This window comes from Sinocyclocheilus grahami, unplaced genomic scaffold (genome assembly GCF_001515645.1).
Source record: "Sinocyclocheilus grahami isolate Dianchi unplaced genomic scaffold, SAMN03320097.WGS_v1.1 scaffold373.1, whole genome shotgun sequence".
In the NCBI taxonomy this organism is placed as follows: Eukaryota; Metazoa; Chordata; class Actinopteri; order Cypriniformes; family Cyprinidae; genus Sinocyclocheilus; species Sinocyclocheilus grahami.
This window is the reverse complement of record NW_015505552.1, coordinates 313,581-340,480: the sequence shown is the minus strand read 5'-3', so window position 1 is coordinate 340,480 and position 26,900 is coordinate 313,581. Positions and strand designations below refer to the sequence as shown.

The following is a 26,900-nucleotide window of genomic DNA, read 5'->3' as shown; positions in this document are numbered from 1 at the left end:
GACATTGCACTAATGAAGAGGAAAAATTCTGTATCTATACAATCCCCAGCCTTCTTTTTTTCTGCCTCCCCTCTCTCTCTCTCGTGCCGACCAGAATCTGACCAATTACATGAATCTATTACAGCAAAATGAAAACATCCAAATGTGTTTGTGTCTGATCTTGCATTTCCAACTTTCAAATGAAATTAGACACAAGTTACATTTCAGAAACATTGCTTCTGGAAACCAAAAGGCACCAGTGGATTGCTTCTGCTTTCCCACAGAAAGGTATTCAACTGTGGCATCTCATAATGATCTAGTTTGAAATAAGCATATGTGTCTGTTATTATTAACTTTTCATTTTTATTTACTTTAAAGGGATTTTACTATTCGAGAACTCAGAGCTTGTTTCAGGTATGTAGTGAACGACACAAACAGCTGCAGAGAATCCAAAGGCCTTTGAACCGACAAAAATAACTGGCAAAAACAAGCATCTTTAATCGCCTCTGCGCCGTATGCAGCATTTGCTTACAATGGTTTTATCTATAAAAGCAGCAGCGAAGTCCTGCAAGACAAATTGATATTAACGCTAATGTCAATAATGATGAGAGACGAGGGCTATGTCATGTGAAGTTGGAGTATGCCCCCGTGGATTCTGGGTAATTTGTCATTTGGTCCCAGCACAGTAACGTGTGCGTGAAAAAAAGGAGATCTGACAGGAGTTGCATTGTGGACGAAAAGATGAAAAGGAGCTCTCTATCTCTCTCTGTCTTTCCCGTTCTTGTTTTATTTTTTTATTGAGCGATCAAGTCGATGTGCTGTTGCACCCTGCGGCTCGCTGGGCTAATGATGAAAGAGAGAACATTGCTGCTTCTATCATGTGCTGTATGTGTGCAAATGTGAATGTATGAGTGTGTGTGCTTCAGCTTCAAATCCAGCTACTAACACTTTCTTTGCTCGCTCGCGCACACGTGCGGGGTTAATCTGAGCATTGATGCTATAGTGAGAGGATAAGTGAGGACTCAGATTCTGCTGTGCCGTGGCAGAACTCTTCATACCCGTGTGGCTTTTGAGTGACATAAACACGGCTCAGTGTTGATCGATGCACAGACATCAGCACACCCCAGAGATGGATAATCTACACCTGCTGAAAACACTCCCAAGACGAGGCTGAAAGCTCTCCGCCATCATACCGATAACACTAGATATAGTGCACTCCAGCTATCTCGCTCACACAGCATATGCATAAAACACAAGATATCCGGCAATCTCTTTCTCGCCCCAGCGGGCACACATACACACCCGTGGCTCTAGGGTAAGTGAGGACGAGGAGAATAAGGGTTGAATTCCAACATCAAAGGTTATTTTTTTTGTTAGATATGCTTGTGTTTCAATAATGTTTTTTTTAAAGGGATAGTTCACCCAAAAATGAAAATTCAGTCATTATTCACTCACCCTCATGCTGTTCCAAACCTGTATGAGTTTCTTCTGTGGAACTCAAACTAATATATTTTGAAGAAATGTTGGTAAGAAAACTGTTATGGTAACTACTGATTTCCACTGTATGGACAAACTGTGATTTTTCTAAATATCTTCTTTTATATTCCACAGAAGGAAAAAGTAGCTAAATGATGACAAATTTCATTTTGGGGTGAAATATCCCTTTAATTTTAGCCTGGTTGGGATGACACTAAAGGTGCAATCACATTCACCATTATTTGGCAAATTTTTGCAGAATAAATCAATTTCTATAGAAATCCAAGCAATGTGGAATTTTGCAAAATATTTCCACATGCAGATTTTGAAACAGGTTCAAGTTGGTTAATTAATTTTGATGCATGAAAGTGACATTTGCATGAGCTGTGTTTCATATATCAAAAATTTAGATTTTTGTCAGCAACACAATATTTAAAAAACAAATTCTCTAAATGTGATTGCACTTTAATGTATCTACAACTTTATGTATGTTTCCTAACTACTTTTATGCTTTAGTTTTATACTTTTATAGACTTTATTAAGCACCAGAAGTGTCATAAAAATGTCAAAAACATTGTCTGAAAAGAAACAATATCATCAATAGGCAATAAGTTTTCTTTCAAGTAAGTTTTATTGTGAATTTTGAAATATTGCATAAAAAAATGCTGGATGGAAACACTAAGATGCGAATTAAATTCCCAAAATGTGCTTAAAATATTTATACGCTTGCCTAAGGTAAATAAATCCCTGAATAAATTCCTAGATGCAGAAAAAAAGTCATGTGATTTTCTCAAGTCATGTTATTGAATAATTTGCTTCTAAAAGACCCCAGTGGCTAACTTCTGTTTCCTTTATTTTACGTCAGTTTCTCTGTAAGTTGATGGTTGTTTTATTCGTTTGTTTTTGCAATATTTCATTTTCTTTTTATATAAAGTTGCAACTTTGGAACAGAGCTAATAATAAGATTTTATATTATATTAATAATCTAACTACCCATCTATCTATCTAGACTAAGTTCAGTTTTAGAAAAGAGAAATTGTTTTAAGACCATTATAAGCATGTAGGCTTGCACATATAACTCATTAATATCTTTTGTATCATAAAAAAGGATTTTTATTAATATTGTGCATGACTGTGTGCAGTTTGTATTTGTCATGTTAACTGACAAAGAGAGGAAGATCACAGCTCATCATGGCTCTGCGTACAGAGATGGTGGCTTATATAAGGTCAGGTCTGGTCTTCAAAGATCAAAGCTCAGATCACATCGCTCAAAGAAAGAGAGAGGGGGGAGGTTCAGAGAGACACGTACCAAAAAAGTGAAGAAAGTTCTTACCGAGATACAAGAGAATTTACTTTATCCCCCCCGCAGGCAAGTGTGGAAGGCAAGACACTCATTCTCATCTGCACAGACGCACACAAAAACAAACCTTCCCATGTTCACACGCAAATACAGTTACAAGATAAATAAGAAAAGGCAATGAGTATTTTAAAGAGAGTATTCTTTATGAAGCAATTCTTAGCACTGACCCCTTCAAACCCCTTCCCAGGACATGATGCCATAACCAAACAAAATCTGATTGGTGGAGGAATTCTGTCTGGACTGTACAGTACAAAGGCAATAAACATCCTCAACTGATGCCCGTCACACACATACACACTCACATTGCCTTTAGTTACAGTGCAGTTTACACAATGCCACATCAATCCAAGTAAAAAAAATAGTGAGCAAAATATGTCTTAAAACAATAATAATAAAATGCTAAAAAAATAAAAATTTTAGCTGTTAAGACAAAGTGAAGCAGTAATTATTTCATTCTTTTCCTTCTGCAGTTTGAATGGGAGATGGGATTACATGATTATGAATGTGATGTGACATGGAGGACCCTGTTCAAATATGGGTTTCACAACATGTAAGATGTAAAAGCACTTTCATTGCATGAGAAAGCAACCCTAGAGTGAGTTTCCAGCATTGAGTCTCAGACGTTATTGTTGGTGTACAGCTGCAGTTGTGGAATAAGGGTAGGCTAAGTAAAGCATGTAGTTGTCTATCACAGGGTCTGACCTGCTTTCACACAAACACACATGCACGCACACACACACACACAGATCTCTGCTCAGCTGTGATCAAGAGGCAAGTGCTGCACTTTTATCCGTCGAGCCGCCTGTCAAGTAATGCCTCACATCATGGTGCCAACAGCTACCTGGAGCAACTCTGAGCCTCAAGCTCCTGAGGGGGAGAGAGAGCAAGAGAAAGTTCTAGAGCACCTGCAGGATTCGGTATCCATGAAGCTGCAGCAAGTGTGTGTGTGTATGTCTGTCCTGAGTGAGTCAATTATGTATTATAGCAGCCCAATGAGTGAGAGAATAGTGAGGAAACGGCTGAATAATCTGGTAGAGAGGTACGGAGGAAAAAGAGAGACAGATACTTTGTATTGATGTGTATACATAATGCATGTGCACCATACTCTCTCACACATGCACAATCAACACATAAATAATGAAACACTTACAAAGCTTTACAGTATGTGCAGTACAAACCTGCGTATAATCTGTTTCCCTTCTCTTACTCGTTCACTCACTGAGTACAGACCCTTAAATTTATTACGTCACTCATTAGCAAGCACAAATGGAATATGAGGACTTTTTTTTTTGCACTGAATTTAAAGGTGAAATTAAAACTTCTAAATGCCTACTGGTAGCTGAAAGCTTGTCATTTAATACACTACCGTTCAAATGTCTGAGGTCAGTAACATTTTTTTAATGGTTTAATGTTTTTAATGCTTTTTCTCTTCATGCTTAACCAACGCTGCATTCATCTGATCAAAAATACAGTAAAAGGGGTCATGTACAACAGAGGTAAAATGAGCTAAGGAGCTGTCTTTAATTACTCAGTAAAGACCAGGGTTGCCCCTGCTCCTGGAGAGCTACCTTCCAGTAGACTTAAGTTCTGTAATTCAGTAGCCATGAACACCTTGATTAGCTGGTTTAGGTTTGTTTGATTAGAGTTGAAGCTAAACTCTGCAGTATGCATTTATCCCATCCAAAGTGCACACACACAGCAGTGAACACACACACCGTGAACACACACCCGGAGCAGTGGGCAGTCATTTTTTTTGCTGTGGCGCCCGGGGAGCAGTTGGGGGTCCGGTGCCTTGCTCAAGGGCACCTCAGTCGTGGTATTGAAGGTGGGAGAGAGCGCTGTACATTCACTCCCCCCACCTACAATCCCTGCCAGTATGAGACTCCAACCCACAACCTTCCCCCCCCCCCCCCCCCCCCCCTTTTTTTTTACTATTTTACTACAAACTAAAAATGGCCGATGCCCAGAAAAGGCTGACATAGGAAAATTAGGTATTGTTTGATTCAGTGTGCCATTCCAAATCTAACGAGATCAATCTTGTGATTTTTGGCAGCACTAGTCAGCAGTTATAAACAGAAATGTCAATTTGTTAAATATTTTTTGATCAGTAGGAGATGCTGAAACTACTCATGTGCCCGCAGGTCATGCTTGTTATAACACATACCAAGTTTGGTCAGAATTCGCTAAAGTGTTGTGAAGATATAGCTTTATATCCATTTTGCACAAACTTCATCAAATTCGTTAACGTGCTTTACAAAAACGGTCTGGTATATCAGAAAGCTTTTGATAACTTTTTGCTAGAATACTCTGAAGATGATCTGAGCCAAATTTGGTGAAAATTTGACAAACCGTCAAGAGATTTTTTGGAAAATTCAAAATTGCGAAAAATCTTGACCCATAGAAATGTCAATTTTGGAGTACATTAGACTCGGCATGAGCCATGGAATCAGAAGGACAATTTTTTTGCTTTTAGACTTCAAAAGTTATTAGCAGAAACATGAGTGCAATTTGGCCTGTTGGTGGTGCTAGAGAGTTGAGATACACATTCCAAATGTGCTATGGTTAATATTGAGACTGTCCTCTATCTGTGTGCCAAATTTCATAACTTTCCCGCAAGTGGTTCTATAGGCTGCCATAGACTTCTAGAGCGGAAGAAGAAGAAAACTAACAGACACAATAGGTGCCTAAGCACCTTTGGTGCTTGGCCCCTAATAACTGTTTTCTATTCTGAAATATAATTTATTACTGCGATTGCAAAGCTGAATTTTCAGCAGTCATTACATCAGAAATCATTCCAGTATGCTGATTTGGTGCTCAAGAAACAATTATTCTATTATTGCCAATAGTGAAAACAGTTAAATATTCTCTGAGAATCTCTGATGAAAGTTCAAAACAGCAGCATTTATCTGAAATAGAATTTTCTAACATTATAAATGCCTTTACTGTCCCTTTTGATCAATACTGAATAAAAGTATGAAAATCTCACTGACTCCAAACTTGAACAATAGTTTAAATGAACATACAAGATGTATCAGATGTGCGTAACTTTTTAAAGGATGCCGTTCCCGAATTTTGGGCACAGATTCCGTGTAGGAAATAAATAGCTAGAATTACTGATAGCAAATGAGAAGCACACACATAATGCATCAGTGTGGTTACATCAGTGTAGAAAAGAAAACTATGCTTTTCCCTCATGTACTGACACTCAAACATGCAAACAAACAGTCACACTGAATCTAAAATAGCAGCTGACCAGCCCTTAACAAAATATGTGACTTTAATTTCCCAGCCAAATATTGACCACCAATGACAATTCTAGCAACAACATCCAACCCTGTATTTTGTCTATTTCAAAATCAGGTCACCAGTCTAAACAGACGAGGAGAGGGGATGAAGCCTTTGGTGAGTGTTTGTTTGGCGGTGGGATGACTTATCTATTGCCTACTATGATATGCACCTCCTAACCAACATGAGTCAGTACGCCAACATTATTTTAGTTAGTTTACACACATTACCCCATCTAGTCAGCACAGTAACAGTGAGTTGTGTACAGTACAGCCCAGACTCTCACTACAGTGTCACGGTCATCAGGTACAACTCTTCAGTCACATTTTCAGTCGTTTATCAATTACATCATAACTTTAATTGATCATTATCTTCAATAATCAACTAATAGGAGCAGGAACACAGTAGCTACTGGTCTCTGTTTTTTTCTGGTTTTGTTTTTTGCTAACTGAGAGAACATACAGAGGGATAAACAGAGAGATTAAAAAGTATCTAAAAAAGGAAAATGCCAGAGGTACATTGTTTAAGTTGCCTAATCAATGGTTCTGTGGATAAAAGATCACGAGAAAACTACAGAATAAGAAGAAATCAGCAGTTAGACTGATGGACTGGTGGGTGATTGAATGGATGGATGGAATACTAACTGGCTAGATGGAAAGCTGGAATGGCAGAATGTCAAAAGGACAGACGCAGCGATAAGGACGCAACACAACATGAGCAAAGGGCATAAAACACAAATGATCTGAAAGCTATTTAGGTAGTATCAGAGTAATTGTGAAGATTTGCTATAAATAATGAAAAGATGGATAGAAGGATGGATGGAAGAAAGGATATTAGACTTGTTTCTCGTTTTTTCTTCACAGGCACTAATGTTTTCACAGTCATATAGGAGGAATCAAAATTCAAAAATGTCTCCAGAGTCTAGAATTGCTACAAAGCTAAAACATTTAAAACTATATCTACCACTTCCTCCAAGTATATCAAACTTAACTTATTATATATACCTGTCTGTATATATATGTATATATTTATTTGTACATATATATTTTGTATAGATAAATGATATGATGGCAATGAAAACTGAATACAATGGGCAATAAAATATCTAAGTCAATTCACAGTATAACATGATACATTATCAAAAACAGTATATAGAGATAATATTTCTTTTTTGTTTTCAAGAAAAAAGCTACATGGGAATTATAAGTCCGTTCTGTACATGCAGTCACAGAATACTGTGTTAGCGCCTTCTGACTCAGTAAGGGTCAATGACAGATCAAGTGTACTCATGGCACACTATATTAATTCAATCATTCTACATCCATCTCCCTGCCCCCCGCCACGCTTCCATGCCGGGTGCGGTGGACTTTCCGCTGACGCACCCGTATTCCCGGCATTGGAAGAAACGCTGACCGAGGGGATTAAGCGGCTGTGTGTGATTCGGTTTACACAACACGCAATTCAATACCTGAGCTTGTTATTTCTTGACTCATGCGATGACACGTGGGTCTTTAAAAAGTGGAAAAGCCCTAAATTTCACTGCAAATGATGGCGAACCTTCCCCAAGTGGTCTTGTTTAAATGAACAAGATATGAAAGGGAGACAAACATAACTTATTTCCGCGTGAACAGGTGTATCAAATAAAGGGCAATCGAATCTGTTGATCTGTGACGACATGTACAAGCCCTCTATGCCCCCCATAATAAAAGTGTAATTGTCACTTCTTGTGATGTGTAACTGCATCCAGAATGCTACAAAATCTACCGCATATCTACTTTTTGCTAAATCATTTCAAAGCTACATTCAACTACAACATGGGCAAATAAGCGGTGCCTGACGTCAAATAGGTATTCAGAAACTGAATCTCTGTATGACTGACATCAATTCTTTCGCCAAAATAAATGGTGTAGGATGCTTTTGGCTCAAAATCGATCAGTATTGTGTCTGTCCTTGACTCCTCATTATCATATGTTAACGTTTGCACTGACAAGAGTCAGCAACTTGTGCTTTATTACATGCAACTCTGCACTGGAAGTAGGCTTGACTTGAAAATGCACAATCAGTGACAATGACAGCCTCAGCTCTTCTAAACAATGCCCTTTACCATCCCAGAAACGCTGTAAGCTGTCTGTTCCAGTTCTAACATGTGATGATTAAGGAACAAAACAACAGGCATGATCCACTCATGGTCCACCATTTGTAATCATTAATGTACAGTTTTTAATATTATGTAGCCATCTAGTGCCAATCATAAATATTGCAACCCATCATGGTTTGACGAAAGACAAGTATTGCTTGTATGCAAAGAAAGGACCATTGTACTGGGCAGTGGCCGTGGAACTAGTTTTGACAATTTGAAAATTCTGATATCAAAACAAATAAATAACTTAGTAAAAATTGCCCTTGCATCTATAATCCCACTATTTAACATCAGACACAGCTGGTTTACCCTTTTGTTAAAATACGACCACAGTGAGAGCAATAAACAGCATTAAAAGAAAAGAAAACCTGAAGGGAAAAAAATTATACAGGAAAAATTGCTACATTTTTGTTTGTGTTCTTATTGTTTTTCTTTTGAAGTATGTCTCTTTAGAACATAATGTCATCTCTATTTGATGTCAAAGTGACACCGTGGCATTGGAGTTTTGATAGGACAACCAAAGTTCTGATGAGTGAAATGGCTCCATGTAAGTTCTGATTAGCTTGGAATCAGAAATACAGAAAGAGACATAGTTTACTCTTGTTTACTTTGAGGTCAAATTTCAATTAATAATTTTCCAGCATGGCCTTGAAAGAGGAAGCCAAAGGGTGATGGCATAACATCAATGTTGCAAGTGTCAAAAAGAAAAAAAAGGGCATGTCTGTATCTATGTGCATCAGGTTGCCATGGATACACTTTTTCAGTCAGTGGGTTGATGCTGATCATCTGAGCCTCTCCAAGACTGCATTCAGATTGAATATAGATTAATTCTGAGTCTGTAAATAAACTGAATAGTCAGTTTGAGCCACAGCAGTATTTGATGTCTGTCGTCACATGTCGTATGTGCACGATGCAAAGATGTCTTTTCCTTGTTTGAGGGAGTGTATATGTGTAAACATGACATCATTACTCACAGAAAATCCCAGACATTTGCTATCCACTGTTCTCATTGGAGGAGAGGAGCACGGAGGACATCGTAATACTCAACTCAGACCGAAGATGGAGCATGGCTGGAGTATCCATTGTGACCGTGGTGGAATTTGTTGAGCCATTTCCTGCTTTGACTGTTGTTTCTTTGCTGCTCTGGTCACTGTCGTGGATGTTTTCCTCGTCTTGGTGCGGCACATGTATGTGCATCACACTCCAGCTGCGCTTCACAGTAGAGCTCACATACATGTGCAGCAGCGAAGCCCCGTGTCATACTTCACTTTCTAGGCTGGAGAAATGGGCAGAACCACGACGTGAGCACAAACTCTTGGCTTTGAGTGGCAGGTGTGGGGAGTAGAATCGCCTTGGCTGGGGCACAGACCGAAGTCTCTGGTACTGAAGCTTAGCACTGGCGGTGGCTGCCTGGGAGGAGCCGGAAGCACCCCCGGGAGAGAGCACAGGTGGAGGGGACATGGATGCAGAGGATGGAGGTGGAGGAATGGGCATGGGTAGGGAGTTGGGAGCAGAAGGTAGAGGCAATGAGGGCAGGAGTGGCTGAGGTGGGGAGGGTGATGGATGGGGTATGTGTTCGGAGAGCTGGGCTTGCTGGGAGTTAAGGTTGGACTGGCTTCCGGATTTGGATTTGTCAGGTATAGGGGGTGGTTTGGGCCGAGAGCTTCCACTGAAGCTGTGGCAGTGGGGAAGCAGATCCTCCTGGCTGTGAGACTGAGTGCTGCTGTGTTTGTGGTGTATGTGGGGCCTACCGTGCCCATACTGTGTACACGTACATGATGCTGCGTCTTGCATTCTCTCCCGAGACCTCTGACCTTTGCTCTTTGACCCACTGCGGCTTCGCTTCTCACCCTTCATCTGTAGTTTGTCGACTGACCAGTAGCGCCGTGGTGGCGGCAGGGAAGTGGGAGGGGGTGGCCACTGTGAACCTAGCCCTCCACTGCCTCCTCCAGATCCCCATCCAATCCCCGGACCCGAACCCGAACCCCAAAAATCACCTGCCAATCCCCATCCTTCTGCCCGACCCAAAATAGAGTCATCTCTACTGTTGACACTTCCACCTTTCTCTCGAGCAGGATACGTTCCAAAAAACCAGCCCCCACCCCCAATTCCACTAGCTCCACCCGCTCCAGTTCCTTCCCAGTATCTCTCAAAACGGCCAAACTCTCCTGAGGACCCTTCATCGGAAAAGCTTTCTTCTGTTCTGATTCTATCCCGTTCAGACTCTGACACTGCACCTCTCCCTGCCCGTCGCACTCTCTCCTCTATTCTCTCTCTTTCTCGTTCTCTCTCTCTCTCCTCTTCTTCCCCTTCTTCCTCCTCATCCTCAGAGTCCCACTCATGGAAGGACAAGCCTTCTCTTGTGTTAACTCGCCCCCTTTCATAGTGGAGAAGCAGTGGCTTGCGTTCTCCTACTCTCCCTTCTTCCTCTCTCTCTACCCCACTACTACTCCGTCTCTTGGACGAGGAGAGGAGTGTATGTAAAGAGGAGGGAGGGGAGGGTCCGGAGGCCTCCGTGCCACCTGCTTCACCTCCACTGACCCAGAATTTAACTGAAGAGGGAAGTTTGTTGAGGTTGGGATAGCGTTTACAGGATGGTCGGTGTCGTAAATGGGAGCTTTTGGGTCTTATCTCTCTGCCTCTACCTCCCCCACTTTCATCCTCTCGTTCATCCCTGTCATCCTCACCTCCATCTCTCCTCCCTCTTTCTCTCTCTCCCTCCCAAGCTGAAAGGCTGCCTTTGTCCACAAATCCACTGCGATATTGAGTGGAAAATGAAGAGTACTCTCCCTCTCTATCCCCATCCCCCTCTCCATCTCTCTCTGCCTCAACATCACCCTCCTCTGGCTCCGACCGCTTGCCGGATGGCACCTTCTTCTTCTTCTTTGTTTTCATTGCCTTCTTTTTCTTCTTTTTCACCTTACGACGCTTCCTTTCTCTTTCTCTTTCTCTTTCACGCTCCTCCCTCTTTTTTCGTTTTTTGTTTTTCTTCTTCTTTTTCTTTTTCTCCTTTTCCCTCTCTTTCCTATGTTTCCTCTCTCTTTTCCTTTCTGTATCTCCCTGGGCTCCGCCACTTCTCTCCCTGTCCCTCTCTCTCTCTGCCCATCCTGCCCACCATTCCTGAAGCTGTGCTAGTTGACTGCCACCCCTTTCTCTTTCTCTGTCTTTCTTATGCTCTCTGTCTCCAAAGGTGCCCCACGGTTTGCGTGGGGGTATAGGAGGGGGAAGTCCATGAGTGAGAGATCTAGGGGAAAGTATGGACCGCTCTCGGTCCCTGGTTCTGTTTTGGCCCTGCAGAAGACTAGACTCTTCGGTCAGCTCATCCAAATCCTCCTCATCCTCTTCCTCAGCCTCTATGTCTCTGGTGCTACGAGATGAAGCTGTGGAAGTGGATGAAGGAGAGGTGGAGCGTGAGGATGTGGCTGAGGATGTGGTTGAGGAGCTGGTGGTGGATGAGGAGGATGATGTGGAGGTGTAGGGTAGTGAGGGAGAGGGGGATGGAGGAGTGTAGCTTGGGGAAAGTGTGACTGGCACGGGGATGGGGAGAGGAGGAGAGGGTCTCGGTCTTCGACTCGCTTCCCTGCCTCCACCTCTCCGGCCCAGTGGCAGGATGTTCTCGTACAATGGGCCACCAGGTTCTTTGGGCTTTTTTGGTCGCCGTTTCCTCCAGAAAGATGAAGGGAGAGGGGGAGAGGGGTGCTGCAGCGGGGGGTTAGGTGTCAGTGGGGCTGGGGCCTGGCCTTTAGGAGGAAGCCTGGGAGTCCCCAGAGATTTAACCCCTCTACCCTGACCCCCTCCACCAGTACCCGCTCCCACCTTCTTCCCCATGCCATGGTCCATGCCCTTCTCCTGGTAGAAAACCACACTAGTTGGTGGGGGTTGTTGGTGGGCTCTGGGGACTGCTTTGGGAGTTTGAGAGCCTGTCTGTTGGTCCACACATGGCCCAAGTCCCTCTGGATCAATAGGTCCATAGTAGCGCTTATATCCATCTAGACCACTACCTGCACCTCCACCACCTGCCCAGGTAGGTGGCACCTTTTGAGGCAGGGGTCCTGTTTCTGCTAGAGCTCCTCTCACACCCATGGAGGTTGTGGCACTAGTGGTTTTGGGTAGTCTCCAGCGGTCCACAACCGCCAACCTGCGATCAGGCCGGGGTAAGAAAGTAGTGCATGGTAGTGGAGCTCCTACAAGTTGAGTATTTGTGGGACCCAAGACCGCTCCAGAATGAACAATTGTGGGAGGGGATCCAGGAAGAGGTGTTTTGTAAGACTGAGGAGGTTGAGGCTGTTGTGGTTGCTGCTGCTGCTGCACCATGGCAATGGCCGAAGTGGATACAGCTGAAGTGACCACATGTGAGGAAGAAGCAGGAACCATGGCAGTATGATGGTGGCCAGGAACTGTGACTTTAGCCCCACCTTGTGCAGTTTCATCTTCAAAACTGCAGCAGCTATACATTCCCTAAGAGTACAAACAACAAAGATATAATATTGAAATAAGTCATATTCTGATAATATGGGCAAATCAGTGTCAATTACATAAGCATCACTCTCATCTTATCTGTAATACCACAGGCATAGCCCATGTCACAGTCCTTCTCAATTTACCCAAATGCTCCCAAATACATTTCTAGTTACTATTAATCAGTCACTCTCTCACGTCACACTCTCTCTCACCCTGCTGAAGGCGAGTAGGAAGTCCAGTTTGCCAGACTGGCCCATTTTGCTCATGCAGTGCCGTAGCCTCCAGTAAACCAGGTGTTCCCAGGCGAAGACCAGCAGACTTAGGCCCATGGCCACCAGTAGCATGTAGAAGACACCAGCCATGTTGTCTATGTCTAGTTTGGAGCTCATCACCTCAATTTTATCATTATGACAGATCCCTGAGAGCCAGAGACGCTCTAGCATCTCAATCTCATCTGAGTGGAAAGGGAAGAGAAAGACAAGGCATTAGCATTACTCGCTTTCTCTGTTAATAAGTGATACAACTACTTTGCACAGATGCATCAATAAAACATGTATGAATGCAGTATGGTAGTGACTTGCCTCTCCCACATGCCTGTTGAGGCAGGAAACAGATGCTAATACTAAACGAGTGTAAACCTATAGTAAGTCAGGTGCTATTTTGAGATCTTTAGAGTACTATATTGAAAACATTTCAGGTCAGATGTCTATTAAACAGGTCCCAGTGGGTAAAAAAAACATTACTGTGAAGGTCTGTTTAGTTGCTGATCAAAAGGAGCAGACTGTTAATCCTGAAAGAGTGAAAGAAAGAGGAAGACAGCTGGAGGCCTGTAGGCTAGCAAAGGCTAGGTCCTGTGTAATGATCTACCCATATCCTCTTTTCCTCAGAGGGTAAATGAGAAGACAAAAAAGGATGGAGAGCAAAGTTCTTTGTCTTTTCAATGCTGCATTGTATCATGGGAAATGAGAGAATGTGGAGAAATAAGTAAAAGGCTGGTGGAAAAGAAGAAGAGAGTGACTTTGTCATTATGACAAATAGCAGAAGCACCTATTCTATTCAGAGAGGGGGATGTTAACATAAAAAGTGGGATGAAGACAGATGGCAACAGGGGGAAACAACAGTATATGTGCATTGTTTATGTTGGTCTCAGTGTGTGCATGAGGGTGTGAAAGATGGAACAGAAAAAAGAAAATGAAATAAGATAGAAGGAGCAACAGAGTGATAGGCAGAGGGTGGAAAAACAAGAGGACAGACAGGGAGACAGAACGGTGAAAGGGTGAGATCATAATCATTTAATTGTGTCGGAAGATGGTCAAGTCTGCTGCAAACTCAAGACAAAATCAGAATCACACCTTCTATCTACAGGAAAAACGAGCTTGTGAATTACCCCAAACCTTTCTAGATAGAGGCATGTACTGCAGCATTTACTGTTTTGATGAGAACTGGCCAACAGCACCACGTTATCTCAGCTTGGGCCATCTCAAAACAATGCTGTGTAACATAATAAAAGCACATCATCACCCATCACACTGTAAATGACAGTTGCGTTGTTCTCACAAAGGTTGAATTATGGCGTCTGTCTCTTATGCTATCAAAACAAACTATCCAGCAAGCGCAACCTGTGGGCATTAATCACAATGTAGATGAGATGCCGCAGACACATCACATAAAGCATTTCACAAAAGAAAATGCAGTCAAGCAGGACGAAGAAGCGCAGGCTGAATTCCACAGGGGACTTGAACAGATAACAGCACGAGCCCGGCTCGGATCTGAGCTCTGCCTCACTCTGTTGACACTGTCTATTCACCTCCTTCTGACTCCTGCCAGTGGCTCTGGCAAACCACTTCACTGACCACAGCCAAACTCAGCAGGTGTGTCATACTGGGAACATACATATACACACACAGCTACAGTATATGCTAACACACAGACACCGTTCACACACTTGCACAGCTTTACAAATACACACCCACACGTATAGTACAAATTCTAACACACGTACACATATTTTCACACTTTTGCTCTTGCTATAGCAGCTTCTGTTTGGCAACGGAGCTCAGGGCTGGCATGGTTAACTGGGCACATTTTAACAGTTAATGCTTTAGCAAGGTCTTTAAGCTCAGGCAGACAGCCAGTCTGTGCCATCTGCGTGACCTCAAACACCGTTCCCTGTACAGCCCCCTCTGATCCCGCCCTTACCCAAACCACTATCACGCTAAAGCAAACACTGCTCTTGGATCAGCCTTAAAGGTCAACACTTTTATAAACAGATTGGAAGTGCCACGGCATCTCTGACCACTTGTAATAAGTCCTCTGAATTGTTAGTAGGTAGGGATGTAACGATTAACCATGTGACGATTCAAATCGGCTGAGATGCTAAACATTCATTTAGGGGTAGGAGTTTATATGAATGTATGTCTGAGGGGAACTTACTGTCTTTAGAAAAGTTTAGATGGTATTTTTTCTTTTCATCTTGCCTCTGTATAATGCATATTAAAAGTTCATAAGTGCAGCGCTGCTTTGTTTACAGCGGAAACCATGGAATCGCTTTAATCGCCACCTGCTGGCAGAGAGTGAATCTGTCTCATTCAGCTCCTCTGCTGTTTCATGCAGATATTTTTTATGTATAGTTTCACAAAATTTAAGTCAAACCATTCTGTTTTTGCTTCAAATTTCGAAATTATACAATCTAATTTAGATTAAAAACTACTCATGTTGCATGTATGCAGCATCTTTGTTTGCATCATGATTAAAATGCAGTGGTTGCCTCTAATTTTAAATGGAAAGAGCACAGACAAAGCCTTATTTTGTTTATATGAAGATATTTATTCTATTTGTGTTACTTATTTATTTGATTTGGGGTTTGTTTTAAAATTTCAATTTAGTTTTGTTATTTACATTTACATTATATTCAAATTTTGTCATTTAGCAGACACTTTTATCCAAAGCGACTTACAAATGAGGACAATAGAAGCAATCAAAACCAACAAAAGAGCAATAATATGGAAGTGCTATATTAGTATATTATTATAGTGTTATTTCAATTTCACAAAGAAATGTGCAGCATTTTGTCCAAGCAATAATAAAAGGACACATTTAATTTATAATTTGTCTTAAATCTCATTTTGTTAAAAAAAATCGTGAATCGAATCAAATCGTGAAATCAAAATCGTGAATCGAATCGAATCGTGAGTTGAGCGAATCGTTACATCCCTATTAGTAGGTGAGAGGACTTCTATTCAAGATGACCACTGCAAAGAAAGCTGCTGGCCCTGAGATAAAATAACAGAGGCTTTTAGCAGTTAAGAAGTGCTTTTTGCGTGGCACTGACCAATAAGGTTACCTGCGGTGTTTAAAAGACATACGTTATGTTGATATGCCTTCCACAAATACTCTAACGCAGAGAAGAAGCAAACATTTGTGCAATCTATTGCCCACTCAAACAAAAACACTGACATGGTCTTTCATGATTGTCCAATGAAACAACCTGATTACATGTTGTGCTGCCAATTATAAACCATTTTGAGGGATGTAAACGATAACAATCTAATGCAATGGTCCTATTACATTTCTGGTTTAATATTTTTGTTTTTCATAATTTCTGAGAATCCAAAAAGGTCTACTTTTTGATAAGAACATGATATGATAGCCTTGTAAACGTTAGTTACAACTGAATCGCCTCCAGTTAATGTTTTAAAATAGTTTCATGACAAGCAGGGTCAATGACATCACTGCATTGAAATGGTCTATAATAGCAGAAATCTGTTAAACGAGACTAAAATATTTTGATAATAGTAGCTCATTATCCCCCCAAAACCTCACAATGCTTTTTAACACTTTAAAGTTAAAACAAGGACAGAATTCAGAAAATAACATCAGATAAATCACCCACGCCTCAACAACCACCAGATGAATAAAAAAAAAGTCACTGTTCATTTCACATGTAAAGCCTCCCAGCTGTTAAACGGTGGTGTTAGCTAATGGAACCTGGCACCAGTGTGACGATCTCACTGTGGAAACCTGGCGTACACACACATTCTTTCAGTCTCTCTCTCTCTGACGCACCAAAAGCCAAAGAGGATTTAAACAGCAATCAAATAAACCACCCGGTTGAAACAAAACACTGTGAGATAGCTAGTGCGTATATGTGTTTGTGTATGTGTGTGTTGGGAGAAGGCAAGGAGGAGGGTGTATAAATGACAATTAAAGAATTAGTACTTGGACAAGCACATTTGAATCAGATGCGTTCCACTCTGACATCGCAAATCCGTAACAGCTAATCCTCTAAGGAGTGTGAGAATGGACAGTCACTCAATACACACATCTCACTCATAGCACACAATAGCTCGGTTCCAAAACCTAGTGAGCTGCTGCCTACACAGGCAACTGCCTTCAAAGACATCATCCCAACTGTCATAGAATGCTTTGTGTACACCATACAAACAGCACAGGAGAAACAACTCACAATAGTTTGCTGTTAGCATGTTGCTAAGCTAATGATTTGATGCTCTAATAAGAATAACAATACACAGCACACAATGATAAAATGATAAATTTTAAAGGGATAGTTCACCCAAAAATTAAAAGTATTACATTAATTACTCACCCTCATGTCATTCCAAACCTGTAAGACCGTCATTCAAAACACAAATTAAGATATTTTTGATGAAAACTGAGAGCTTTCTGACCTTGCATAGACAGCAACGTAACTGACACGTTCAAGGCGCAGAAAGGTAGTAAGGACATTGTTAAAATAGTCCATGTGACATCTGTGGTTGAACCGTAATGTTATGAACCTACGAGAATACTTTTTGTGCGCAAAGAAAGCAAAATTAATGCTTTAACAAAAATAACAGTCTACTCTCATGAACGCGCGTTGAAGACTGACACGGAGGAGAAAAAATTGTTGAATAAAGTCTTTATTTTTGTTTTCTTTGCACACAAAAAGTATCCTCGTAGCTTCAGAAAATTAGGGTTGAACCACTGATGTTGCATGGACTATTTTAACATGTCCTTACTACCTTTCTGGGCCTTGAATGTTTCAGTTGCATTGCTGTCTATGCAGGGTCAGAAAGCTCTCGGTTTTCATCAATAATAGCTTGTGTTCCGAAGATGAACAAAGGTCTTACAGGTTTGGAGCGACATGAGGGAATTTTCATTGTGGGGTGAACTATCCCTTTAAGTATTTTTATTGATACTTTTCAGCAAATGAAAGTTGAATAAGGGTATTTATAATCAACATTTCTCCTGCCTTGTGCGTCATGTTGAATTTCTTCACTAAGCTTGTTGCAGTGCATTCTAAAATGTTCTTTCTTATAAAGGTACATGTGATGTTGCCTTGAACAACTTGAACCAGCTGGAAAATATGCATGGGTGACTTTTTCAACCTCACACAAAATTCCTGATCACGTAGATCCCTATTCAAATAATTAGATTTTTCTAAAAAACAAACAAACAAACAAAAAACACAGCGCAATTGACACAGCTTGATGCTTTAAAACCCTGCCTCTTAGGCAGCTCAATGGGTTTTGGAACACAACACAGTCTTTCTTTCTCTATTTCTCTCTCCCGCACACCACTTCTGTCATTCCCAAGACTGAATCTTTGATACATGCCCATCTCTTTTATGCATCAGTAGGTTGCTATCATCTCCTTTAAATCAGTAAGCAGCCTGCTAGCACAAAGAAAAATGTCACCTGCTAGACAACAAAGATACATATTGCATCATGTCAAGGAAACTGGATTACACCAAGATGGCTGGGAAGATGGCTTAAAGCTAGCAGTACAGGCTAATGAATGAAGTCTTGTTAAATATGCATAAAAAGACTTTAATCTCCCAAAGGCTTTTATCTTCTCCAGCCCAACAGCATAAATGCACTAATATACATTCCCCTAATTTTAGCACTTTGATACTGCATAACCTTCAGACTCTCACCGTCGCCCACCAGCTGCAGTAAGGCCAGGTCCAATGGCCGTTTCCAGCGGGAGTTCTTGATTAGGGCGATGCCATAACCAGTCGTGGCGAATACTTTCCCTGAGCCGATGGTCATTACTTTACAGCCTTCATCTTTACGAGCCATGTAGTTTAATACAGCCGCATCATAGATTAAGGCATCCAGTTTACTGCAAATACAGACAGGAAGAGTCAGATTCAGAGGAGACAGAGCGTGAGATGGAGTAGGGTGACAGACAGAAAGAGAGCAGAGAGGAAATTTGCCGTGTGCCGGCATTATATTATCACGTTTTTTGCTAAAAATGGATAAGGACTACAGGCTCAGGAAAACCATGGTGTGGATTTACAACTCATGATAAATAGAGGAAGAGTGTGTGAGGTGTACAGGGTTGAGAGAGGAAGTGTGGGAGGAGGGAAAACAAACACATGCAGGAGATGCAAACACATCGTGAAGGAACTCCTGTTTGTCAGAGTAACATGGGGCTGGGAGGTGTAAGGAAGAGAGTGGAAGCGCGAGAGATGTTAGATAACATGTTGGAAACAAGGTTATTATTGTTGTTATGAAAACTATTACAGAGACAGAAACTAAATGCACAACACAAGTGTTTCCGTTAACTGAAAAACTGCATAAATGATCTGGCAAAGGAATGAATGCTAAACTTAAAATATAGATGAAAGCAGCAATTATTAAGTTTTAAAGGGGTCATATGATGCGATTTCAAATTTTCCTTTCTCTTTGGAGTGTTACAAGCTGATTGTGCATAGATAAGATCCCTGAAGTTGCAAAGACTAAAGTCTCAAAACCAAAGAGATATTCTTTATCAAAGTTAAGACTCTGCCACGCCCCCCTAAAACGGCTCGTTCTAACACGCCCCCAGAGAGAGAGAGAGAGAGCGAGAGCGAGAGCGAGAGCGAGAGTGATAGAGAGAGAGAGAGAGGGGTCACATCACAGTGGAGTCAGCTGTCTTAACCGTGGCTTGTGTACTGCAAACACATACCAGCTTCATCACTGTGTCTGTCACCCGACTCTGTTCCCTTTTCAGGCTTGAACTGATGGTAAAACTAATGACATTATTTACTGTCTTTACATTTATTTTGAAAGATGAAGCTCGCGTTTATGGTAAGGGGAGTTACATTTCCGACGAGTGCTTGCGGTGTTCGGCCAATCACAATTCACTGGGTCAGCTGGCCAATCAGAGCAGACTGCGCTTGTCGGAAGGAGGGACTTTGTAGAAAACTAAGCGTTTGAGAGAGGCGGGGCATAGAGGACCTACAATAATGTACAGTATTTGAAAAATAATGTGTTTTTTGAACATTAAAGCATGTCAACATATTCTGTTACACCAAATACACAAAATAATAAATTTTAAAAAAGCATCATATGACCCCTTTAAGCATTGCTAGAACTTGTTTAATTACTTTTTTCCCCCAAGATATAATTTTTTTTTCAGATGGTCAGTTTTTCAGGACAATTAGAGATTAGAGACACAACCATTTTCATATTTTCATTTTAATACCTTACAGCCTCACCTACTGTCCAACTGTCATTTTATGAAAATCTGACATTTTGGAGTTGTAGATTTTTGAGCAAACTGGGCCAAAAGAAATTAAATGTAGGATAGACATTTTCTTTGTCTTGAATATATACTACATATATTATATAGCTTTAGTGGCAAAATAAAGACCTTACAAAACACTATCACTTGATCCCTTGAACTATAAATGTGCTTTACAACCAATGCAAATCAAATCTAAACAGAATTATTTAACAATTTAACTTTATTTTTCATATTATTGCTTAGCTGATAAAAGCCAAGGAAGTTAGTGATTTTAAATGCTGAAAAACTATGTAATAATTTTCAAAATTACAAACAAGAACTATCTATGCACCATCAAAACTAAAAAGCATAATACAAAACAAAACGGCATGAGAAACAATATAGGAAGTCAGTGAGAGTAAAAAATCCAGCACAGACCCAGTCTTGAGGTGGGAGATGGCATCCTCCACACTTCTCTGGTTGTATTTGATCATGTACTGGTGCATGTCTGGATAGTTACTGCGGATGTTTTTCTCTGTGCTTCCGTTAGGGACCGTTCCAAATTTCAGAGGGGGGTACTGATCTGTGGGGTGCTGAAACTGAGAGAGGGGAACACAGTATGAAACAGTGATTGAAATTGATGTTGCATTTGTTTTTTCAAAGTAATTAGAGGACTAACAATAGAGAATGATGAAAAAATACTGTAAGCTTCAATATGAATGATATGTGACAGTGAATTTATGTTAGAAACAAGTCTAGAGCGACTGCAGCTGTCAAAACCAAGTATAATACATCATAAACACAGAACAATATACAAAGCAGCAGTGCTGACATGCACATTGTGTTCATTCTGCTTTTAACAAAAGAGAACAATAGTGAAGCAGATGGGGGAAACTATTTTCATTTAAAAAGGGATTACAAAATGAACATGAGGCACTTAGAAAAAAGAACCAACAAAAGTTAAATGGCTTTAAGTATCCAGATTTGATGTAGCTTATTTTCTGAAAATGACACAAACACAATGGAACACAAATACATTTCATTTGGTGTACATAAGTACATTCATTTGGCATGACAGCAAAACATGCCAAATGATTTTTTTTTTCAAGAATCCCTCCAGATTCTTCAAGGTCAACACTGAGAGTGAAGGGCAAAGGAATATTTCCATGCTAGAATGCTAAATTACTGCACATCTCATAGATACATACTTAATTACATTTTAAATGCAACATAATAGCATCCAGCACTTCAAAAGACAAATAGTGAGAAAACGTTACTTCATGCTGTTCATCCACTTAGTAGCCAATTTGGGCTTCTAAAAAATCCAATCAGTTCACTCCGAGCAGAATCAATATTTTAATGTTTCTGTTCCTGTATTCCTCTGTATTATTATCATCGTTTTTTTTACTTTTTCTTTGCCTATAATAATAATAATAACAATAATAATAATAAATTACAGCGTTTTCTACTAAAAAAAAAAAAAAAAAACAGGAAGATATCAGGTTCCGTATTTATCAAGCTTCTCAAAGTGCCATTTTAGTCTTAAGTGCTGAGAATTCATTAAATTTACTCCTACTTTCAAACTTAAGCATAAAAGCAAGTTATCAAATTTATTAAAGCTAAGAATCACTCTTACTCTCCCAGTTATTTAAGACAGCTCTAGAGGTCTCTCAAGTGGTTAGGAGTTGCCAGTAGGGGCTTGTGATGGTGCTGAGGAGACAGAGACATGCGCAAATCTTTCAGAAGAGGAAGAATGTTCTTGAAATGTTTGACGTCAAGCAGTTAATAAAACAGTTACATTTCCTCAGTTATTCAAAAAGAAAACGAGCAAAGAATATTTATATTACCAAAGAATATCATAACTGACTTCAGTCTAGCACGAGTATTATATGCTCTTTAAAAACACTCCCGTTATAATCAGTGAAGCTACCTACACTGTATCATGAATAAATCTCTTAACCCTTATTTACACTGCACACGTCTGCGGCGCGTTACGGCTCCGACACAGCCACCGGAGCTGATCACGGCTACTCACCAGCTGCGCTGCGGCAAGTTTCTAACTCTCCGCGCTGCATCACTAAAGATAGGCGCCTACATTTTTGATGGATAATAATGATAATAATCGTCTTGCTGTCGTCAAAGTAATCAGCAACAGGTGATATCTCTGACTATCGTCGATACACAATATCTTCATCACAACCCTAAATTGAAGGTTGTGATGACGATTTGTTTCCTTAAATACTAATGTATTCTCTTGAAAACTCTTTATTGTCAAATGTGTGTTGAATGTAAACTCCTATTAGGAATTTAACCATTCAATGAGAATTTATCTGAGAATATTCTTAAATAAGGAAATCTATTCAGTGATTGGTCTATGCATATTTCGTCATCCAAAATCCCGTTTGTGGCACAGCAAAGTGTTGTGAATCAACTCTAAGACTGAAACTTAAGATTTAGTCCTACACTTCGCTTAAATTACGAGATGCTTGATAACTAACTTTTAAGAGCAGCTTGAGCCAAGAAGTTTTTTACACTTAAGTCAATTCTTAGCAGCGTTCTTGAGAGTAATTCTCAGAGGCTTGATAAATACGGGCCCTGGTGTCTTAACCCTGCTGCGCTTAGTCACAGCCAATACAGCATCATCTTTTCTAGATTTTGGCCAAATTATAGGCTACTAAACAAAAGGAAAAAAATCTGTTAACACTTTAAAGACATTAAAGTATTTTTTAAGATATTTAAAAAGGTTTTCTGCATTGTTAAAAAAATGCTACTCTTATAAAATAGTCTTTTGAGAGGAAAAAAAACATAAGTCGGGTAGGTTCACATCGCATTTTATTATTAGGCTACATTCAGAAATAATGTGCTAAAATGCCGGTAAAGCAAAATGCTTACAAACATTATATACAGTATCTCACAAACTATCGTCGATACACAATATCTTCATCACAACCCTAAATTGAAGGTTGTGATGACGATTTGTTTCCTTAAATACTAATGTATTCTCTTGAAAACTCTTTATTGTCAAATGTGTGTTGAATGTAAACTCCTATTAGGAATTTAACCATTCAATGAGAATTTATCTGAGAATATTCTTAAATAAGGAAATCTATTCAGTGATTGGTCTATGCATATTTCGTCATCCAAAATCCCGTTTGTGGCACAGCAAAGTGTTGTGAATCAACTCTAAGACTGAAACTTAAGATTTAGTCCTACACTTCGCTTAAATTACGAGATGCTTGATAACTAACTTTTAAGAGCAGCTTGAGCCAAGAAGTTTTTTACACTTAAGTCAATTCTTAGCAGCGTTCTTGAGAGTAATTCTCAGAGGCTTGATAAATACGGGCCCTGGTGTCTTAACCCTGCTGCGCTTAGTCACAGCCAATACAGCATCATCTTTTCTAGATTTTGGCCAAATTATAGGCTACTAAACAAAAGGAAAAAAATCTGTTAACACTTTAAAGACATTAAAGTATTTTTTAAGATATTTAAAAAGGTTTTCTGCATTGTTAAAAAAATGCTACTCTTATAAAATAGTCTTTTGAGAGGAAAAAAAACATAAGTCGGGTAGGTTCACATCGCATTTTATTATTAGGCTACATTCAGAAATAATGTGCTAAAATGCCGGTAAAGCAAAATGCTTACAAACATTATATACAGTATCTCACAAAAGTGAGTACACCCCTCACTTTTCAGCAACCATTTTAGTATATCTCTCAAGGGACAATACTATAGAAATTAAACTTGGATATATTTTAGAGTAGTCAATGTGCTGCTTGTATAGCAGTACAGATTTACTGTCCTCTGAAAATAACTCAACATACAGCCATTATTGTCAAAATAGCTGGCAACAAAAGTGAGTACACCCTAAGTGATAACAGCTGTATGTCGTTTAACCATGCAAAGCCACATGTCCTATTCATCATGTTCATGTTTTTGTCTGCTTGACAGGACCATACAAATTTGTGTATCTTGTATTAGAGCAGATAAAATTTGGTGCGTTGAGTACAATTCTCTCATACTGACCACTGGATGTTCAACATGGCACCTCATGGCAAAGAACTCCCTGAGGATTTGAGAATTAGAATTGTTGCTCTCCACAAAGATGGCCTAGGCTATAAGAAGATCTGTAACACCCTTAAACTGAGTTGCAGTACAGTGGCCAGGGTCATGCAGAGGTTTTCTAAGACGAGTTCCACTCAGAACAGGCCTCACAAGGGTCGATCAAAGAAGTTGAGTCCTCGTACTGTGCGTCAGGCACAGAAGCTGGCTTCAAAAAACAGACGCATGAGTGCTGCCAGCATTGCTTTAGAGGTTGCAGAAGCGGGAGGTCAGCTTGTCAGTGCTCAAACATACACCGCACACTGCAACAAGTCGGTTTGCATGGCCGTCGTCCCAGAAAGAAGCCTCTTCTAAAGTTGGCTCACAAGAAAGCCCGCAAACAGTCTGCTGAAGACAACCTGTCCAAGAGCATGAATTACTGGAACCATGTCCTGTGGTCTGATGAGACTAAGATAAACTTGTTTGGCTCAGATGGTGTCCAGCATGTGTGGCGAGGTCTGGGGCTGCATGAGTGCTGCTGGTACTGGGGAGCTGCGGTTCATTGAGGGAAACATGGATTCCAGCATGTACTATGACATTCTGAAGCAGAACATGATGCCCTCCTTTCAGAAACTGGGCCGAACGGCAGTTTTCCAACATAATAACGACCCCAAACACACCGCCAAGATGACAACTGCCTTGCTGAGAAAGCTGAAGGTGAAGGTGATGGAGTGGCCAAGTATGTCTCCAGACCTGAACCCTACTGAGCACCTGTGGGGCATCCTCAAGCGGAAGGTGGAAAAGCACCATGTGTCTATTATCCAGCAGTTCCGTTATGTCATTATGGAGGAGTGGAAGAGGATCCCAGCAACAACCTGTGCAGTTGTTATATTGCAGCCATTTGCTAAAATCATTTAAGTTAATTTTTTTTTTTTTATTTACAGAATTGTTGACATTTTTGCAGATTTCTGTCAGGTTGGATGGTAAACGTTGGTGGACAGCCATTTTTAGGTCTCTCCGCTGTTTTTCAGCAGCAGGGACTGAGGGACTCGTTAGAGTAGAAGAAACGCTCAGTGCAGCAAAATATAGAGATAGCCTTAATGAAAACCCAGTCCAGAGCATTCAGAACCTCAGACTGGGCAGAAGGTTCACCTTCCAAACAGGACAAAGACCCTAAGCACACAGCAAGAGTGGCTTATAGACAACTGTGTGAATGTCCTTGAGTGGCCCAGCCAGAGCCTGGGATTGAACCCAATCAAATATTTCTGGAGAAACCGGAAAATGTGCATCTGCCCCATCCAACCTGACAGAGCTTGAGAGGTGAACAGGTGAGGTGAAGAATGGCAGATAATTTCAAAATGCTGATGAGCAAAGCTTGTCGCATCAAACAAAAAAAGATTTGAGGCTGTTAAGATGCTTCAGCTATGGCGACGAAGCCTGCCAGAGGATTCTCAGATTTCTTCTCCTCGCCGTTGACACGCCTTCGCAGCTGGAATCGGGACCTCTCAGCACAGCTGACCTGCTTCTCCGCTGCTACAGCAATGCATCAGTTCCAGTCAGTTTTCCCTGCCACCATCCGTCGATTCTAAAAGAGCTTATTTCTAGCAGATAAGCCCTAAAAGACTGGCTTGCTTAGTTGGGGACACTTCATTTCCAGCGTTATCGTTGACATAATTGCAAAGATATTATTTAAACTGAACTGAGCTGGATGTTGACATCACTGAATTCAATGATGAACTGTCTTTAACTGAAAAATGAGTGTTTACTATTGTCATTTTGCATTATTGACACTATTTTCCTAATTAATGCTGTTCAGTTGCTTTGTCACAATCTGTATTGTTAAAAGCGCTATATAAATAAAGGTGACTTGACTTGACTTGACTTGACTAAAAGAGCAAATTTTAGTGACGTTGCTGCAAATGTCGCTCTGCGAGTGTGGCTCGTGCAGGGAAACTTGCACGATGGAGAAGAGCAATGAGTATGTCATCTGTCTGGGCAGAGCCCATGCAGAGACTGCTCTCTCACTGAGACGGAATGCTCACTCAAGCATGAGTCTCGCTCTTCTCCACTTGCGGACCGCCTTCACTGGAGGCAGCCCCGCTCTCCCGTTTCTCGTCTCTCAGCGAGCCTCGGAGAGAGAAACAGTGGAGTCAGGGAGCTAAGCAACCGGGTCTGAGCGAGCGCATGCCGGCACTGTACTCGCTCTCCCCATTGCACTCGGATCCGCCGCAGAAGGGCAGTGAGCTACGCGCTTACTGAGACAAAATGCTCACTCAAGCATGAGTCTCGCTCTTCTCCACTTGCGGACCGCCTTCACTGGAGGCAGCCCCGCTCTCCCGTTTCTCGTCTCTCAGCGAGCCTCGGAGAGAGAAACAGTGGAGTCAGGGAGCTAAGCAACCGGGTCTGAGCGAGCGCATGCCGGCACTGTACCCACGTGCTCGCTCTCCCCGTTGCACTTGGATCCGCCGCAGAAGGGCAGTGAGCTACGCGCTTACTGAGACAAAATGCTCACTCAAGCATGAGTCTTGCTCTTCTCCCCTCACGGTCCGCCTCCACTGGAGACAGCCTTGCTCTCCCGTTTCTCCTCTCTCAGCGAGCCTCGGAGAGAGAAACAGCGGAGTCAGGGAAGCTAAGCAACCGGGTCTGAGCGATCGCATGCCGGCACTGTAC

At 41.1% G+C, this 26,900-nt stretch overlaps 1 protein-coding gene across 1 annotated transcript in view; it reads right to left on the bottom strand.

Moving 5' to 3' along the window:
- Positions 1-7,057: 7,057 nt before the first annotated feature.
- LOC107549469 (glutamate receptor ionotropic, NMDA 2D-like) overlaps positions 7,058-26,900 on the bottom strand; it is a 107,243-nt gene continuing 87,400 nt past the window's right edge. Inside the window, exons 12-15 of the mRNA XM_016230559.1 lie at positions 20,631-20,791; positions 18,637-18,824; positions 12,914-13,155; positions 7,058-12,698 (exon numbers count right to left, since the gene is read on the bottom strand). Coding sequence (XP_016086045.1) covers positions 9,498-12,698; positions 12,914-13,155; positions 18,637-18,824; positions 20,631-20,791 — 3,792 coding nt within the window. The 3' untranslated portion in view covers positions 7,058-9,497. The remainder of the gene's footprint in view (positions 12,699-12,913; positions 13,156-18,636; positions 18,825-20,630; positions 20,792-26,900) is intronic.